The sequence below is a fragment of the Solanum verrucosum genome, unplaced genomic scaffold (genome assembly GCF_900185275.1).
Source record: "Solanum verrucosum unplaced genomic scaffold, falcon-dt-bn FXZP01000603.1, whole genome shotgun sequence".
Taxonomy (NCBI): domain Eukaryota; kingdom Viridiplantae; phylum Streptophyta; class Magnoliopsida; order Solanales; family Solanaceae; genus Solanum; species Solanum verrucosum.
Window position 1 is genome coordinate 219,233 of NW_026020644.1, and position 17,539 is coordinate 236,771.

At 31.8% G+C, this 17,539-nt stretch overlaps 1 protein-coding gene across 3 annotated transcripts; it reads left to right on the plus strand.

Annotated features, from left to right (window-relative positions):
• The first annotated feature begins 2,317 nt into the window (after positions 1–2,317).
• On the plus strand, positions 2,318–16,578 carry LOC125812085 (ubiquitin-conjugating enzyme E2 variant 1B). 3 transcript variants are annotated; one of them, XM_049491576.1, is made up of 6 exons: positions 2,318–2,602; positions 4,503–4,642; positions 9,759–9,884; positions 9,963–10,089; positions 10,394–10,452; positions 16,443–16,578. In XM_049491576.1, the coding sequence occupies exons 1-5, from the start codon at positions 2,560–2,562 to the stop codon at positions 10,450–10,452; spliced, it is 495 nt and encodes a 164-aa protein (XP_049347533.1). In that variant the 5' UTR covers positions 2,318–2,559; the 3' UTR covers positions 16,443–16,578. The 3 variants fall into 3 exon arrangements, with proteins under 3 accessions (XP_049347533.1, XP_049347535.1, XP_049347536.1); XM_049491578.1 differs by lacking the exon at positions 10,394–10,452 and having other exon boundaries at positions 16,383–16,578; XM_049491579.1 differs by lacking the exons at positions 9,759–9,884; positions 9,963–10,089; positions 10,394–10,452 and adding an exon at positions 15,895–16,099 and having other exon boundaries at positions 2,360–2,602; positions 16,383–16,578.
• Positions 16,579–17,539: the final 961 nt, after the last annotated feature.

Below are 17,539 nucleotides of genomic sequence, written 5' to 3' on the forward strand. Positions count from 1 at the left end.
TATAAACTATAATTTTTGTCAACATATATGAAAAATGGTATGTAGATATAAAATAGTGAATTTTTTTTACGAAATATAAACTTGTGGATCAATATTTGTTTTTGAAAAATGTGTTATTTTGACATAGAGTTTCAGAATCAAGCTTTTTGGAGAATTTAAAATTTCATCTCATGATTTGAATCATGAGATGAAATCGCATGTCCAGATGTTGATTTCATCTCATTATTTCAAATCACGAGATGAAATCGCATATCCTAAGTAGGTGTTTGGACATGCGATTTCATGCTAATGATTTCGTATCATGAGAGAAAATCCTAAATTCTCCAAAAAATTATGATTTGGAAATTTCAAATCACGATTAGAGATTTTTCAAATACAAAAATTGATCCACAAGTTTATATTTTTGTAAAAACAACTCCACATTTATATCTACTAACAATTTATTTCATATGTAATAAAATTTATAATTTATAGGGATAAGAGTTTGAAAAATACCCCAACTTTGATCGAATTTGCTGTTGCTATACTAAACTTTCATAAGGACCTATTACCTCCCTAGACTATTTAATACCGTATTTTTTACCCCATGAACTATTTAATAGTGTATTTTAAAGGTATATATGTGCCCACATGGACACATTACTATTTATAATTTTGCATTAATTTTTATGTCCACGTGGGCAAATATATAGGTTTAAAATACGATATTAAATAGTCTAGGGAGGTAATAGGTTCTCATGAAAGTTTAGTATCGCAACAACAAATTCGACCAAAGTTGGGATATTATTCAGACCCTTATCCCTAATTTATATCATTACTTTTATACCATTTATTTACTCTAAATCATTTCCTACTTTACCATTTATATTCACCAAATTCTTTATTTTTGATCAAATTTATTTACCAACAAATGGCTCAAGGTAATAATGTTGGTTCATCTTTTGGTCATCTGGTCGAGAAATGTAAGTTCAACGTGAGAAGATTGACCATACTATGTGGAAGAATTATATTAAAGACACTACAACTTATGTTTAATTTTATTTTGTTATTGAATTAAATTTAATCAATAAATATTGTATTTTTTAAAAAAAGTTTTGTGATAGTATAATAAGTGATTTATTAACTTTTGCTTATAATTTGGTAAGATTATATAAAGAATTGAGACAATTTTGATAGTTTTACAGCTCATGAATTTTTTTTATGTTCATAAGAAAACACACAACATAAAAAGTCCAAATTGCATGTCTAAACAAAACTTCAACTTCATCTCATAATTTCATGTCATGATTCCATATCACATGGTCAAACAAACCTTTAAGATTTAAACACTTTTTTTATTTGAATAAGTTTTAATCGTTAAGGTCTTGAATAAAGTTTTAATATTATTAAAAAAAAATGTGTATGGATAATTTCCATCACCATATTATCCCCAATTCAACCACCACCATTATTAACTACCTTTGCTATTACAATTATCACCACCATTATTAATCATCATTATTGTTGACAACCACATGCCATCACCACCACATCTGTTATCAAAACCACACTAGCAACCAACAGTGCTGCCAACCACTATTGTCAATCGCTACTATACTTACTGTTCCATCATTATAATAATATATATGCTCTACCACTATCAACCACCATCACCAATGCGATCAATCTCTACTATCAACCACATCTACCATCATATTATCAACGATTACACATCCTTCTCAATACCATTGACACTAGCTATAACATCAATCAATTTCAACATCGCAACCATCACCATCACGTTGATCATTACAGCATCAACTACCTCCATCATCACAACTATCACCACCACTATCACTAACTATTAACAATGGCAGAGCCAAATTTTTTACTAAATGGTCCAGACTACAAAGAACACATGATTCAACTTCTATGTTTACAAATAAAGAAATTACGCATATTCAAATGTTGAAAACACAAATGGTCTTAAACATTCAATATTTTCAAATATAAGAACAATGCATTAATCATTCAGATGCACGTTTAGTTTCAAATGTGTTAATCTTAACGAAAATAAATAAGATCTTACACCACGAATATTTATAACAATATTTTATTTTTTCAATAATTAAAAATATTTTAACAATAAAAAAGACAAGACTGAAATCTCAATATCAAAGTTGGGTGGTTAGTTTAACAATTTACTTGAGGAGTCAAATTTTGCTCTTTAACTTTACCAAACAAAAAAAGTTCAAGCGGTGAATTTTATGTGGCGATCGGTGAGTGTGACACTAAAAATGATGAACATATTATCATCAATTCATTTCCTTTTTAGTTTGATTTTTTTTCCCCCTTTTTACCTAAAATCTTATCCTCAAATTGTATTAGTAGTTGTAAACTTCACATAGTGAATAGTAGTTAGTGTACCATAAAGCTGCATTCTTGATTTAGGGAGTTGGGACCAACATCTTCTTCCCCTTTTTCCCTATTTCTCACTTTCTCTTTCTTGTTGCCTCTTTCTTAGGATTACCCTTTTGGTTTTTCAACTCAAAGAACCTTTCTTTACTGTTGTATTTCTGAATGTTGCCAGAAATGGGGTCAGAAGGATCATCAAGAGTTGTAGGTAAGCATCAAAATCTTGGAAAAAGATTGGATTTTTATTTTCAGTTCAAGTTTGGGGTTGTAGATCTTTGTAGAACTCTTTTGTCTTGTTATCCAAAAGTGGTCTTTTTTTGTTTGGATTCATGGGTTAACAATTTTTGTGCTGTTTAAACTCTTTATGGTATTTGGGAATAGGGTTTCTTTATTGGGTTTTGTTCAGATTAGGCTAAGTGAGTTGGCTGATGATTGCTGACATAGAAAGATTCAATTTTTTGCCCTATTGGATGAATTTGGTGTACACTTTTATGGGAAAGTTGAAGTTTTTGTTAACAGAAATGCTTGCCCAATTAAGGTGAAGTTATTAGCTGAATTGATGCCAACTTTGGAAGTTCTGTTTCTATAAGAAACTATTGATAAGGTTACTACCCTGTTGTAATCTGTAGCTGGGGTTTACTATCGGGGTGGTACATATCCCGTCGCCTTGGGTGTTTTGGGCTTAATCGATTGTGGAGGTCGAGTTTCCTTTCTTGATTTGCTACTGCTTCTGTGTGTGTGTGTGTTTGTTTGTTTGGCTTCTTTTGGAAATTGAAATCTAACTTCAGAGAGAGGTTAATGTATCTGAGATGTGGATGGTTAAAAAATGTGGATGTAAAGAAGGGTAATGTGATTTATGAGTTATGACATACCACATTAAAAGATCCACCCCATGTCAACCATAAATATAACCCTCTCAAAGATATCGAACCTTCCCATACTTATGAGTGGAAATCCAGTTCCGTTTTGGAATATTTTCATCAGGGATTGGAATGACCTATGTTGTAGTGGAGGAGAGAAGGCGAACCAACTTTCTTTGTTCGCTTCTCCCGTCTGATTGAGTAGCTTTCGCTCCTTCCTTCCTACTTTATTATAATATAAGCATACTCCGAGAACCCACGATTCTTTCACAAATTATCTTTTCGTGAATTCGACATCAGTGATCTACGACCATCCTTTCTTCTTTCCATTCCCAAAAGGAGTAGTTGGATGATAGGTGCTAAGTCCAGGCCTGGACATCATTCCTTTTTCCTCCTCTAGCTGCTGGTGAGGGTAAATATTTGAATGTGTTGGGTGGGAACTAGTGTAAGACAACATGAGGCAAAATGAAGTAGGGATAACAGAACTTCAAGTGTTTTATCTGTAATTGTAAAAGCAATTGCTTTTATTGTAATTAGAAATAACAAACAGCTACTTTTCATCCATAGCAGAGAAGTCATCAAAATGAATCGAACTAAACACTGACTTACGCTTTCTTGATTAGAGTAGTGGGTGAATGGCTTGAAAAACATTACTTCTGTGACTCCAAATGAGGATTAATCTTCACTAACCCTAGAGTAGAAAATAAGACCTTCATCTATGGAGATGCCAGAGGTTCTAATCTTGGTTCCAGTTTGAGTTTTCTGCTTAGCTTGCTTGCATCCTTAATTTAATGCTGATAATTGTGCTAAACACGTAACCAGTTATCTTTATTAGCTTCCTAGAAACAACTACTTTCACGGGAAAGCTGTTGGCGATCTTGTCATTTATATAAGGCTAATGGTAAAAGGGGAATATTAAAGTTAGTTTGTTTCTAATTATAGTAAGGTGACATTCTTTTTGGGACGGACTAAAAAGGAAAGGGTGCCACATATAATGGGACGGAAGGAGTATTAATTTTCCTTAGACATTCAATGCTACCTTGCAGTGTAATGAAATTTAGCCTAACACTACTCCTTTTGTTGCTCTAAACTGCATAATGCATCATCTGTAATTGCAATGACATGATATTGTTCAGTAACTTTGTCTTTAGTCTTTTTCAAGGAAGCCGTTCTTAATGCACTACATTCAACATACTATATCAGCATGTTTTGTAATCTTCACCTGATAATATTTGTGTTCATGTCCAGTCCCAAGGAATTTCAGATTATTGGAGGAGCTTGAAAGAGGAGAAAAAGGAATAGGGGATGGAACTGTCAGCTATGGGATGGATGATGCAGATGATGTGTACATGCAGTCATGGACAGGAACTATCATTGGCCCTCCTAATGTAGGCTTGCTTTATCAGCTCTTTCATGTTTGTGCCTGTGACTCTTTTTTCCTGTGTTCTTGAATAGCCTGATTATTTTTCCTAAGGATGCAAGTGACTTTACAACTATATATTTGCACGTAGACATTGTATTTTGGATTTTGGACGTAAAATGTTAGGAGGTACAACTCTCATGTTGACATCTAAAGTATGTTATTACTCATTTACAATGGATACTGAATTCTGTCAATTAAGATAGTCAATTGAAATCTTACCACTCAAGTCGTAGAACTAACAAGGTAACACCACAGTTTTGAATTCTCTTCCGTGAAAAACATAAGTCACATTTTTCGAAGTTTACATATTATAAATTACATGAATCAATCCAAATTGAGCCTAGAATTAACTGAATTTCAGTTTTTAGTTTTGTATGCATATCTTGGTTATTCTAATAAGTAATAACTGTTAGCTTAACTGGCAGAACTACCGTTACTGCAGTTAGGCTTCATGGTACTTTGTTCTGTTGTTAATGAAAATATGTTTTTGAATTTGGTTCTCAGGCTGATCTTCAGTTACCTTTGCTGACTATTTGATCATACCTCGATTTTGTTAGACTTGATTTGCATTCATTTTTGAGATATCTTTCCCTGGGTATCCTAAAAACAATACTAAGATAACTGAGAGGAAGGGGACTTAGGGCTGATTATGCCTTATCCATGTGCTAAGTTATTGGAGAAAGTTTATCTGGGTTAACTAGGAAAAATAAACTTCTGCAGGTCCATTCATTTTGAACAGGATTGTGGCTGCACTAGAAAAAGAAGAATAATTAAGAAGAAAGTATGCCATACAAGTTATTGATAAAAAATATGTTGGCAATGAGTTGTAGAATGAAGAGGCAGAGAGAGAACATCCCACTTATGGGATATCAATTTTTGAGTCATATTTATGTGTCATCTGCTAAAGAAAACATGATGTACAACGTGTGCACAATATTGTATTTGCGTCATTATCATTTAGAACCTGCTAAAAGAAAGAGTATGATATGATGCATGTAATAGGATGTAATAATTGGGGCAACGGAAATGACTCAAGAGTGCAAGAGGAAGGAAGAAGGTAAGCAGTACGAGTAGTAACAAAAGAATAATTGGTGGAAAGAGAGAGTATAGGAGTCCCTCCTTGAAACTGGATTCTGAATGTGTCTAAATCATTTATAATCTGTTAAGGGAAAAATGATACAGCACATATTTTAGGACATCAGAGTCAGCTGTGCTGGTGTATACTATTGCTGACAATATTGTGCTAACTGACGAAACTAGCAAGAGTGTCAACCAAAAGCTTGAGCTATGTAGAAGCAATCTATACAGTAGGGTTTTAAGATATGTAGAAGTAAGAACGAATATATGCTCTACAAGTTTAATCAGCATAAGAAAAATGAAGTTGAGGTGAGTTTAGATGGGGTTGTAGTGCCCAAATGCAAACAATATAGATGCATAGGCTTGTTGTTTGAGGAGAATGGAATTGTAGATGAAGATGTTCCACCCAGAATCAAATATGCATGGTTGAAATGGAGAGTGCTACCAGGGTGTTGTGTGATAAAAGGATGCCTATTAAAGTGAAAGATCGGTTTTATAGAACAAATTATAAGACCAACAATTTTATATGAGAGCGAGTATTGGGCCACTAAAGTTCAACAAATCCACAAGATGAGTGTTACAGGGCTGCGGATCCTAATACGGATATGGATATGGATACGGATACGTGGTAATACAAGATTAGACAAGATTAAAAAAAATGACCACATTTTCTCAAAGGTGCAAGTAGCACACATTGAGATAAAACAAGTGAAGGTCGCTTGGTTTGGTCGTGTTCTGCCTCGACCTTCATATGCACTAGTCTGTAAATGTCATACCATGGTGAATGAAGGTGTTAAAAAAGGACTAGGTAGGCCTAAAACACATGGAAGGTAATGTCTTGAAAGACCTACAATCTCTTGGAATTCATGTGGACTTACGAAAGATAGAGCACAACAGAAGAAAAAAACATATATAGGCGATAGACACTGCTTGAGAATAGATTTTAGTCCTGTTAGTCCTTATGAGGAAAACAAGGTTTTAGTCATATTTTTCTTGATAAGGTTAAAGTTTATTAATAAAGGTACCATGATGGTACACAAGACTGCATCATAAGCAGTCAACACCTAAAACAGCAAACCACCAGTTACAAATTTCCTAACAAATCTAAAAACTCTATATACTGATCCATACTCTCAATAACATCTTTTACACCAAAAGAACAGATTTCGGAGACAAGTATTTTTTATTCCGGATATCAGATATGTGAGCCCTTTTATTTTCAAAGTAAGTGTTGTTCCTCTCCTTCCCGATGGTCCATAAAATGCAGAGGGATGGTCCTCCTCAGCTGCTTCTGATCCCTTGTTATCTTCTGCCCTTGCCAAAGGTTTTAGTCTTATTATTGCATTTAGTTTAGGTCCAATGCTCTCTAGGAGTTTTTTAGCCTAGTAGAGATTTTTTTTCTAGTTGAAAATATAGAGAACTTATAGTATTTCTATTATTATTTGTATTTCGTATAAGGCTTGTCTAAGATGAATTTTAATTGGATAAACATGATCAATGAGAATTCATATAGCCAGCCCAACTTGTTTGGGACTAAGACATAGTTGATCGTTGTATCATCAAGAGCTATTAGTGATGACTTACAATCCAAGGATGAATTTGTAATTAGTTGGCGACACGCTCTTTGCCACTTAATGACTTAATGAGTAAGTCTGCACATATGATTTATTCCAGGTGCATATTTCTGCCACAAGGAACTAAGGACACACTTGTGCCACAAAAACTTTGAAAATGACACTTTGATTTTCATCGAAGGGCTTCGATTTTTAAACTCCGCCTTTTTGGTGAACAAGAAGATGGTAGGGCACAATACTTGCCATTTCAAGAAAAAGAATCCAGTATGGTAAAAAGCAGCATGTATGTTCTTATATAGATAAAAGAAACTAGAGTAACAAGGATTGGTATTGCAGGAAATAATCTAGAGATTTGCCTCGGCATTCAAATATATTTTATTCTTTAGGGTTTAGATAACCAATGAGGGGGTAGATATAGAAGAGCGGGAAACAGTCTGGAGAAGGGGAAGAAAAAGAAGAAGAAGAGATAGAGATAGAGAGAGCAAATGTAGTTCAGAGTTCAGACTGAATAAACTGGTGGAGAGCGGCATGTTTCTAGGTGTCGGCGCGAAGGCATTTTGACATTTCTGATTGCAGTAATGGAGGTGTTTGGTTGTTTTGAATCTTTTTTTGTACTAAAAGTTATTTTCTTAGAAGGTATCATCTCTCCAATTTTTAGCGTTATTGGATTTTTCTGAATTTAATGTTAGTGTTGTTCTTCTCTGATTTCTGCTTTTATGAAAGTTTGAGTTACCACAAAAAAAGAGAAAGAAAAAGACGATCAAAGTAGACATGTTACATAAGTCCTGCATCTGTGTTGACTATCACTATATCAGTGTCTGATGTGTGCGACATAGGTACAAGTACTTCATGTGAATGCTTGTAGTAACAGAGGTGTTTGGTTGTTTTGGATCTTTTTTTGTACTAAATGTAATATTCTTAGGAGGTATCATCTGTCCAATTTTTAGCGTTAACGGATTTTTCTGAATTTATTGTTAGTGTTGTTCTTCTCTGATTTCTGCTTTTATTAAAGTTTGAGTTACCACAAAAGAAAAGAGAAAGAAAAAGACGAAGGAAGTAGACATATTACATAAGTCCTGCATTTGTGTTGATCTATCAGTATATCAGTGTCTACATACCTTCTTCATCTCTTTGGATAAGAAACTATTATGAAAATATTGCACTTTTGAGTTTTGACGCATCTTATATCACTTTAGTTTCAATTTATCCCCTTGATACTGTACCCAACACATTCAACCTCATCAAAAAGCCAATATTGTCTTATTAGTAACTGAGCTACCTATTGGAATAAAAAGTTAACTGCTGTACCGTCATACTTTCTAGCTCAACTGCTTATGGAAACTTATGTTACATGAATTTGCTTGCCGGTATGTATCTAATACAGTTATGCATACCTTCCAGTATGGGTACTCACATCTTTTTCTTGGCCAATTTTAGCCTACAACAACTCCTAACTTTTAGTTTATGTGGAAGAATTTAAGGAGGTATTACTGCCCATATTGCATTTGTTCTACACGGGTGCATAAAAAATAAATGAACGATCAAATACAGTATGACTGAAAGTATTAAAATGAAAGTAGAACTATAGAACGACAATGGAGTAACTGCCCCCAGCTGCTCAACTCTGCACTTATGGATAACTTGATTTTCAACCACGTCGCGTGATGATAGAAACAAGAGGTCAGCATTAGGTGGGTGGAACCATATATTTATGTAATAAAAAGAAATTTGATTTTGTTAGTTAGCACAAGTTTGCCTTGACAAAAAATAGTGGACCTTAATTCTCACTTGGGTTATTTAGCATTCTTTGAAGCAAATATGGTCTTTTGTAAATGAAAATTATCCTTCTGTAGTTGTTGAAACCTCACTAGGGGTCTTAATGGAGTTAACTCAATATTAGGAATCAAGACAACCATCTTTCTATCCAATGTGCCTTCAGTTTGTATTTGTTTAGAATACAATTAAATATAAAAGTGTGCTCTCTGACGGCTTAAGATTTTAGATGAGATAGTCACACATTTCTACATTGTATCAAAACCAAGTCCATTTCAATTCTTTGTTCACCAATGTTGGGCCCCCATATTTTATTGTCCTCACTCCGGTTAACGTGGGCGTGCAGGGAGTGTTGAGAGTCTCCCATCAGATATGACATTGGTAATTGGTCTTATATGATTTTGGGCAATCCTCCCCTCAAGAGTGTTAAGTGTACTTCATCAGATATGGGATGGGTAATTTGGTCTCCTTATATCGTCTTTGCGCAATCCTCCTCTCCAGAGCTAGCTTTTGGGGTTGAGTTAGACTCAAAATACATTTCTTTACCGTATTCAATTTGTTTTTGTAAGACTGACAAAATAATTGCTCGCAACTCATGCTGACTTTGACCGTAAGGAAAGCAAAAATTTCTGTGATAATGACATGTATTGTTGACAGACTGTACACGAAGGGCGCATCTATCAGCTGAAACTATTTTGTGGAAAGGAGTATCCGGATCAGCCACCTGGTGTAAGGTTCCAGTCCAGGATTAACATGAGCTGTGTAAATTATGAAACTGGTGTGGTAGGTACCGCGTACTTTCTATCTGACTTAATTAGGTTTCATATTAACAAAGTACGCTTACGCGTGAGAGTTTTTCAGGTAGAGCCAAGTCATTTCCCCATGCTTGCTGACTGGAAGAGGGAAAACACAATGGAGGATATATTGATGCAGTTGAAAAAGGAAATGACGTCTCCCCAAAATCGAAAACTAGCTCAACCTTCTGATGGTGAGTCATTACTAGGTTGATCAATATAAAGAACTTCTAGTACTTCTCATTTTTATTATCTCTTGTTCTATATAATATCGTCTTGAGTTGAGGTTATATCGAAAACAACCTCTCTACCTTTGAGGTAGGGGTAAGGTCTACATACATTCTAACCATATCTAGACTCCACTTTGTGGCTATATGACTGCCTCAGTAATGTCTCGATACGAGCAAATGCAGTAATGTACCGCATTGTTAGATCAAATAGCACGTTGAGAACAAAATTACGATATCAATCTGAATGAAGACTACTTTCTTTTGCCAGGCAATGAAGAGGGCCGGGTGGATCAAAAAGGCCTAGTTGTGAAATGCTGCATTATGTAAGTTTTGATAAAATACTGAAAGATAATAATGTTGTATATAACCTTAATACGTAGACGATTCAAGAGTATTGTAGCATGTATAAGTATGTATGTTTTGTATTTCTTATTGAATCCTCCTTAAATTATGGGATGGATTTTGATGTTTAATGCCAATTATCCAACTCTCTGAATAAGGCTAACTATAGTTTTCATACTACTTTTGATTTGCTGAATGCTGCTCAAGTTTGTTTGTTTGAGAATACGAATGATGGTCTGCTTAAAGAGATCAATTTAGGTTATGGAAGAATAATAGTTATGTGATTTCAAGTAAACTTAGTGATTTGTTAGCGGTCGTTTGGTTGGGAACAAGTTACCCCACCGTGTATAACGGATAACTTATCTAATCACTATGATATAAATGGTGGGATAAATAATTCAAGGACATGATAAAATATTTCTACATTTTATTTTAAGATTATATACCTTATACTCACATCAAACGACACATGTTATAGGAGTAGCAATCCCCCTCCCCCAACCCAACAAATCAGAACTCAAGAAAAGATGTCCATGTGCAGTGGCTGTATTGGTCCCATAGTAGTAATAATAATTTAGATTTGTATAACCTAAGGTTCATCGAAAATGAAATATCATAATTTATTCAATAATTAGAGATGGAACTCGAGACTTCTAATTTAAGATCGAGGATTTCTATCCCTCTCATGATATATTGAAGCAGTCATTGTTTAGAAAGTTTGGACTATATAATTTTTTTTTATAGAGTATTTCATTAGTTTTCTTCGAAAACGACATTTTAAAAAAAATGGGTAATGACATAATGTAGGGTGAATTGCACAAAAATCCTATTTTGTGGCCATCAATTAAGTTGTATCTTAATTTTTCTTATACATAAAAAGATAAATCCATTTTGAAACTACTTCAAATATTTGGAAACTAAAGATTTAGATATTTTTTATTAAAGTTGTGGCCTTTAGCAAAACCTAATATTAGGTATATATCTATATATAGTAACTATACTACATATATATATAAATTACAATGACTTGTCAAGGCTAACTTTAGACATTTTGATTTAAGTCATGACCTTGACTTGTCTAAACTTTAGACATTTTTTTAATTGAAATTTTGATCACTCATGAGGTCAATTTTTTCTTCTAATTTTAACAATTTAACACTGAAATCTAACTCAAATAAACTTAAGTTTGAAACATAACCTTCTTATATCATAAGGAACAAATCTCAAATTTAGCTTTCTTATTGCATATGTATTAGTAGATAATATTATATCAATTTTATACCTAAAATATCTAAATTTGTGAAGAAATTATGAGTTCACATGCTCTAGATTTAGCACTTTCTAACTCGAATTCAAATTAATTGATCCCTAAAGAAAATATTGAATACTGAATAAAAAGTCAAAAAAAAGTCTTTACTCCTCAGCAACTAAGGTAACCCCACCCACCACACAGGGAATACATTTTTCTTGGTTATTGCTTGTTAGAAGTTAGTAAAGCTACAGTCAAAAGGAAGAGAAAAAAAAAAGTACAAATTCTTTATTTGTTAATAAAGCAAATAAATGTTTGTTATTGCTTTATTGAATTATGCTTTAACTTTCACGCCACATAAATGTACTTTAGTTGCTTTTGCGGTTCGTTTGCTTCCACGTTTTCAAACTACATACTCTGATCCAACCAAAATAGTTGTCACGTTTCGCTTCTCGAAAATTAATTTAACTAACTTTATAAAATTAAATTAGATTAGATTAATTTGATATCTTAAAATTATAGAAAAAATTCTATAACTTTCAATTGTTATCTTTAATATGATGAAAGCATACATCTTAAAGTACTGACAAAAGTTTATATCATTTAATTATCAAGAAATAATAATTATAACAAGTATTTTAAAACGGACAGATCAATATTTTGGATAGTGAACAAAGAATTCATGATTAATAAAACAAATGGAGAAGCATCCACTCAATTGAACTACTTTTCTATACTTTTGTAATTATTTATACCTCCCTAGTAATTTTTTTTAAAATGTTAGGAGTAACTATATATTATGTCCTACAAATTAAATAAGTAATATAATTATCTATACAATAAGTTAAATTAGTAACAACAAAATGAGGCAAATAACTTACGACAACAAAATAAATAGATATTATAAAAGAAAAAATTATACAATCTGTATATATAATTAGATCCGTGAAAATAAATGTAAAAGATCTACTACAATAAGTTTAAAAATATATTACAATATTATATAAATACTTTAACTACAATGTACATAAGTTAAATTCAAATGAACGATTTATATAGTTATTTTTGGGTCACTGTGCATTGAGGTTTAAATTCCTTTTTAATACTATATTTTTTTCAATTTACTTTTAACAATAGTTTTAGTTAGGGACGTTGTTTATGATTCAATTTGAATAGATTTTTCTCTTTTAAAAAAATCAAATCAATTGAATCGATTTAATAAGCAGCATAATCAATTAAATCGAGTTTTTAGTGATCTTTTTTTTTTTTTGTTCGTTTCTGAAATTAAATATGTGATATACAGTACCAAGTACATATTCTAATGACTATGGTTCAATATGCACTATCAAATTAATTACAACGTTTTAAAGAAGATATACGTACCTTTCAACTAGAAAATCGTATTCTATCGTCTAAGAACTTACCAATTTTTAAATATTAAAATCTTATAGTACTTTTTTTTGCGGTTTGCATGGTCCAATCATTGATCGCAAAAATTTCTACAATAAATTGGTTGGGTCGAAAATTAAAGAGTTATCTTTTACCTAAATACCTTGATGATGATTAAATTAAAGATATATGTAGCTTTCAACTAGAAAATCGTATTCTATCGTCTAAGAACTTCCCAATTTTTAAATATTAAAATCTTATAGTACTTTTTTTCTGCGGTTTGCATGGTCCAATCATTGATCGCAAAAATTTCTACAATAAATTGGTTGGGTTGAAAATTAAAGAGTTATCTTTTACCTAAATACCTTGATGATGATTAAATTAAGGAAAAATTACTTAAATACACAACACTTCTTTATCTATTCTCAATATTTCCCTACTCTTTCATTAAAATACAAAAATCCCTTATTTTCCCCCAATTCAACTTAACCGGATACTTTATTAGTTTAAGTATCCGCCCGTTATTAATTAAAGTATATGTGCTGCTATATTATGCATCCGCCCGTTAATTAAGTATCCGTGCTGCTAACAACTTAATAATTTAAGTATCCGCCCGTTATTAATTAAAGTATTCGCACTGCTATATTATGCATACACCCGTTAATTAAGTATCCGTGCTGCTAACAACTTAATAATTTAAGTATCCGCGCTGCTATATTAAGTATCCACATTGCTATATTATGTATCTGAAAAACACTAAAAAAGGGATTTTGGGTAATTAATAAAAGAGTAGGGAAAGGAAGTAATTTATTTCTTATACTATGTCATTTGCCTAATTTTTACATAAATTAAAGATATATGTAGCTTTCAACTAGAAAATCGTAATCGTCTAAGAACTTACCAATTTTCAAATATTAAAATCTTATAATACTTTTTTTTTTGCGATTTGCATGGTCCAATCATTGATCGCGAAAATTTCTACAATAAATTGGTTAGGTAAAAAATTAAAGAGTTATCTTTTACCTAAATACCTTGATGATGATTAAATTAAATTATGGTGAATAATTGTAAAACTCAAAGATAAATTTTATATATTTGTTATAGTAACATGAAATAGATTATTCAATATATCATGATAAATTACTCTCTATAATATAGAAGCGAATATAAGAGTTTAGGGTCAGTCGGTCCCGATTTGCACTTGTCCTCTATTCATATTTAATAATTTCTTCGTTTTAATTTATTTGCCTTTATTTTTCTTTTTAGTATGTTATGTATTTATAAATTACAAAAAATAATACTATAAATCGTAATAATTAACAAAGTAAAATATAAAAAAATATATATTAAAAATTTGATCAATTCACGAAATTTCACATGTGCCACATTAATTTGGACAGGGCGAGTAACATATATTATTTGAAAATTACGTTTAGAATACTATAAATCACAATAATTAACAACTTAAAACTATGTTTAAAAACATATTAAATTTGGTTAATTCTCCAAATTTCACATGTGCCACATAAACTGCGACAGAGCAACATATATTATTTAAAAATTACATTAATTAATAAAATTAAAAATCACAATAATTAATTACAACTTACAATATTTAAAAAACATACTCCTCTGTCCCAATTTATGTGGCACTTTTCCATTTTCGAGAGTCAAACAATTTAAGTTTAACTAGAAATTTGCGTGTGAAATCTTTATTTTTTTGTAATGAAATTTATATATTTGTAAACTACGTAAAAAGTATTATAAGTCACAATAATTGACAATTCAAAATAATTAAAAGATATATCAAAAATTCACGATCAAAGATAAACTTGTTTGAATCTCTAAATCCGAAAAGTGTCACATCAATTGAGACGGATGGAGTATTAAAAATTTCATTGACTCTCAAAGTTTCTCATGTGCTACATAAATTAGGAAAAGTGAGTAACATATATTATTTGAAATTTACGTTAATAATATTATAAATCACAATAATTAACAACTTAAAATATTTAAAAATTTGATCAACTCTTTAAATACGTGCCACATAAATTAAAATAAATAAAATAATATATATTGGGCTCATGCTTACACGACACTTATTTCTAGTACTACAAAATAAACGAGAATGTCAAATCAAAGAACTAGATCACTATAAATGCAATGAATTAAGCTACAAATAAAAAATGTAAATAATTAATATTCACCTTATATTTTATATTATTTTTAAAAGTACTGTACACACATTGGAGACACACACATATAAAACAAAGCATCTAACATATGCTATATATTTTTTAGAATAATGATAAAAAATCAACAAAAGTTTTTTTTAATATAAAAAAAAAGGGAAAAGGTAATAAAGAGATGAAAATAAAATAAAATTAAGTTTTTATAAAGAAAGATTCTAAATTCCAGACGTGAAAGAGAGAAAAGACAGTAGTTGCATTGCTGGTTTTACCGAATTTATACGTAAGATTTTTTTTTATTTAGCAATAGTGTTATAAGGATAATGCTTCCCTTATGTCTTATTAATAATTAATAAGAAAGATCGAGCTAAAGATAACTATTTTTTACTCATAACCTGTCAATTTTGCTTTAAAGTCACCCTTGACTTTATCATTATTTTGAGTTATGAACGCAAAAGGTCAAAACATGATATCGAACACGTAACCTATTATTGTAGGCTGTAGCCCATTTCTACCACCTATTAATTGCTCGCAACTCATGCTGACTTTGACCGTTAGGAAAGCAAAAATCTCTGTGATAATGACACGTAATGTTGACAGACTGTACACGAAGGGCGCATCTATCAGCTGAAACTATTTTGTGGAAAGGAGTATCCGGATCAGCCACCTGCTGTAAGGTTCCAGTCCAGTCATTTCCCCATGCTTGCTGACTGGAAGAGAGAAAACACAATGGAGGATATATTGATGCAGTTGAAAAAGGAAATGACGTCTCCCCAAAATCGAAAACTAGCTCAGCCTTCTGATGGTGAGTCATTACTAGGTTGATCAATATAAAGAACTTCTAGTACTTCTCATTTTTATTATGATCTCTTGTTCTATATAATATCGTCTCGAGTTAAGGTTCTATCTAAAACAACCTCTCTACCTTTGAGGTAGGGGTAAGGTCTACATACATTCTAACCATATCTAGACTCCACTTTGTGGCTATATGACTGCCTCAGTAATGTACCGCATTGTTAGATCAAATAGAGCACGTTGAGAACAAAATTACGATATCAATCTGAATGAAGACTACTTTCTTTTGCCAGGCAATGAAGAGGGCCGGGTGGATCAAAAAGGCCTAGTTGTGAAATGCTGCATTATGTAAGTTTTGATAAAATACTGAAAGATAATAATGTTGTATATAACCTTAATACGTAGACGATTCGAGAGTATTGTAGCATGTATAAGTATGTGTATGTTTTGTATTTCTTAGTGAATCCTCCTTAAATTATGGGATGGATTTTGATGTTTAATGCCAATTATCCAACTCTCTGAATAAGGCTAACTATAGTTTTCATACTACTTTTGATTTGCTGAATGCTGCTCAAGTTTGTTTGTTTGAGAATACAAATGATGGTCTGCTTAAAGAGATCAATTTAGGTTATGGAAGAATAATATTTATGTGATTACAATTAAACTTAGTGATTTGTTAGCGGTCGTTTAGTTGGGAACAAGTTACCCTACCAAGTATAACAGATAGCTTATCTCATCACTATGACATAAATGGTGGGATAAATAATCCAAGGGCTATCTAATATCTCCAATCAAACGTAGGATAAGTTATTCCTACATTTTATTTCAAGATTATTATACCTTATACTCATGTCAAACTACATGTGTTATAGGAGAAGCAATACCCTCCTCCCCCCCCCCCCCTCACCCAACAAATCAAAACTCAAGAAAAGATGTCCATGTGCAGTGCCTGTGTTGGTCCTATAATAATAATTTAGATTTGTATAACGTAAGGTTCATCGAAAAGGAAAGTTCTTCCTATCATAATTTATTCAACAATTAAGGTTAGAACGAGGGACTACTAATTTAATATTGAGGGTTTCTATCCATCCCTTGCCATCTGTAAAAACCATTTCATTAGTATTCTTCGAAAACGACATTTTTTTAAATTGGGTAATGACATAATGTAGGGTGAAGTGCATAATAATTAAAAAAAAAACAAGTAGGGTGAAAGTGCACAAAAATCCTATTTTGTGACCATCATTTAAGTTGTATCATAATTTTTTTATTTTTTTTTATATAAAAGATAAATCCATTTTGAAACTACTTCAAATATTTGGAAACTAAAGCTTGAGATATTTTTTATTAAAGTTGTGGCCTTTAGCAAAACCTAATATTAGGTATATATCTATATATAGTAACTATACCACATATATATTAGATTATAATGTCAATGTCAACTTTAGACATT

What these genes read in the sequence shown, in the direction of transcription:
- LOC125812085 (XM_049491576.1), top strand. Translation starts at nt 2,560, where the DNA reads ATGTTGCCAGAAATGGGGTCAGAAGGATCATCAAGAGTTGTAG. An exon ending in TAAATTATGAAACTGGTGTG is followed by an intron (nt 9,885 to 9,962) that starts GTAGGTACCGCG and finishes AGAGTTTTTCAG; the next exon opens with GTAGAGCCAAGTCATTTCCC. An exon ending in ACTAGCTCAACCTTCTGATG is followed by an intron (nt 10,090 to 10,393) that starts GTGAGTCATTAC and finishes TTCTTTTGCCAG; the next exon opens with GCAATGAAGAGGGCCGGGTG.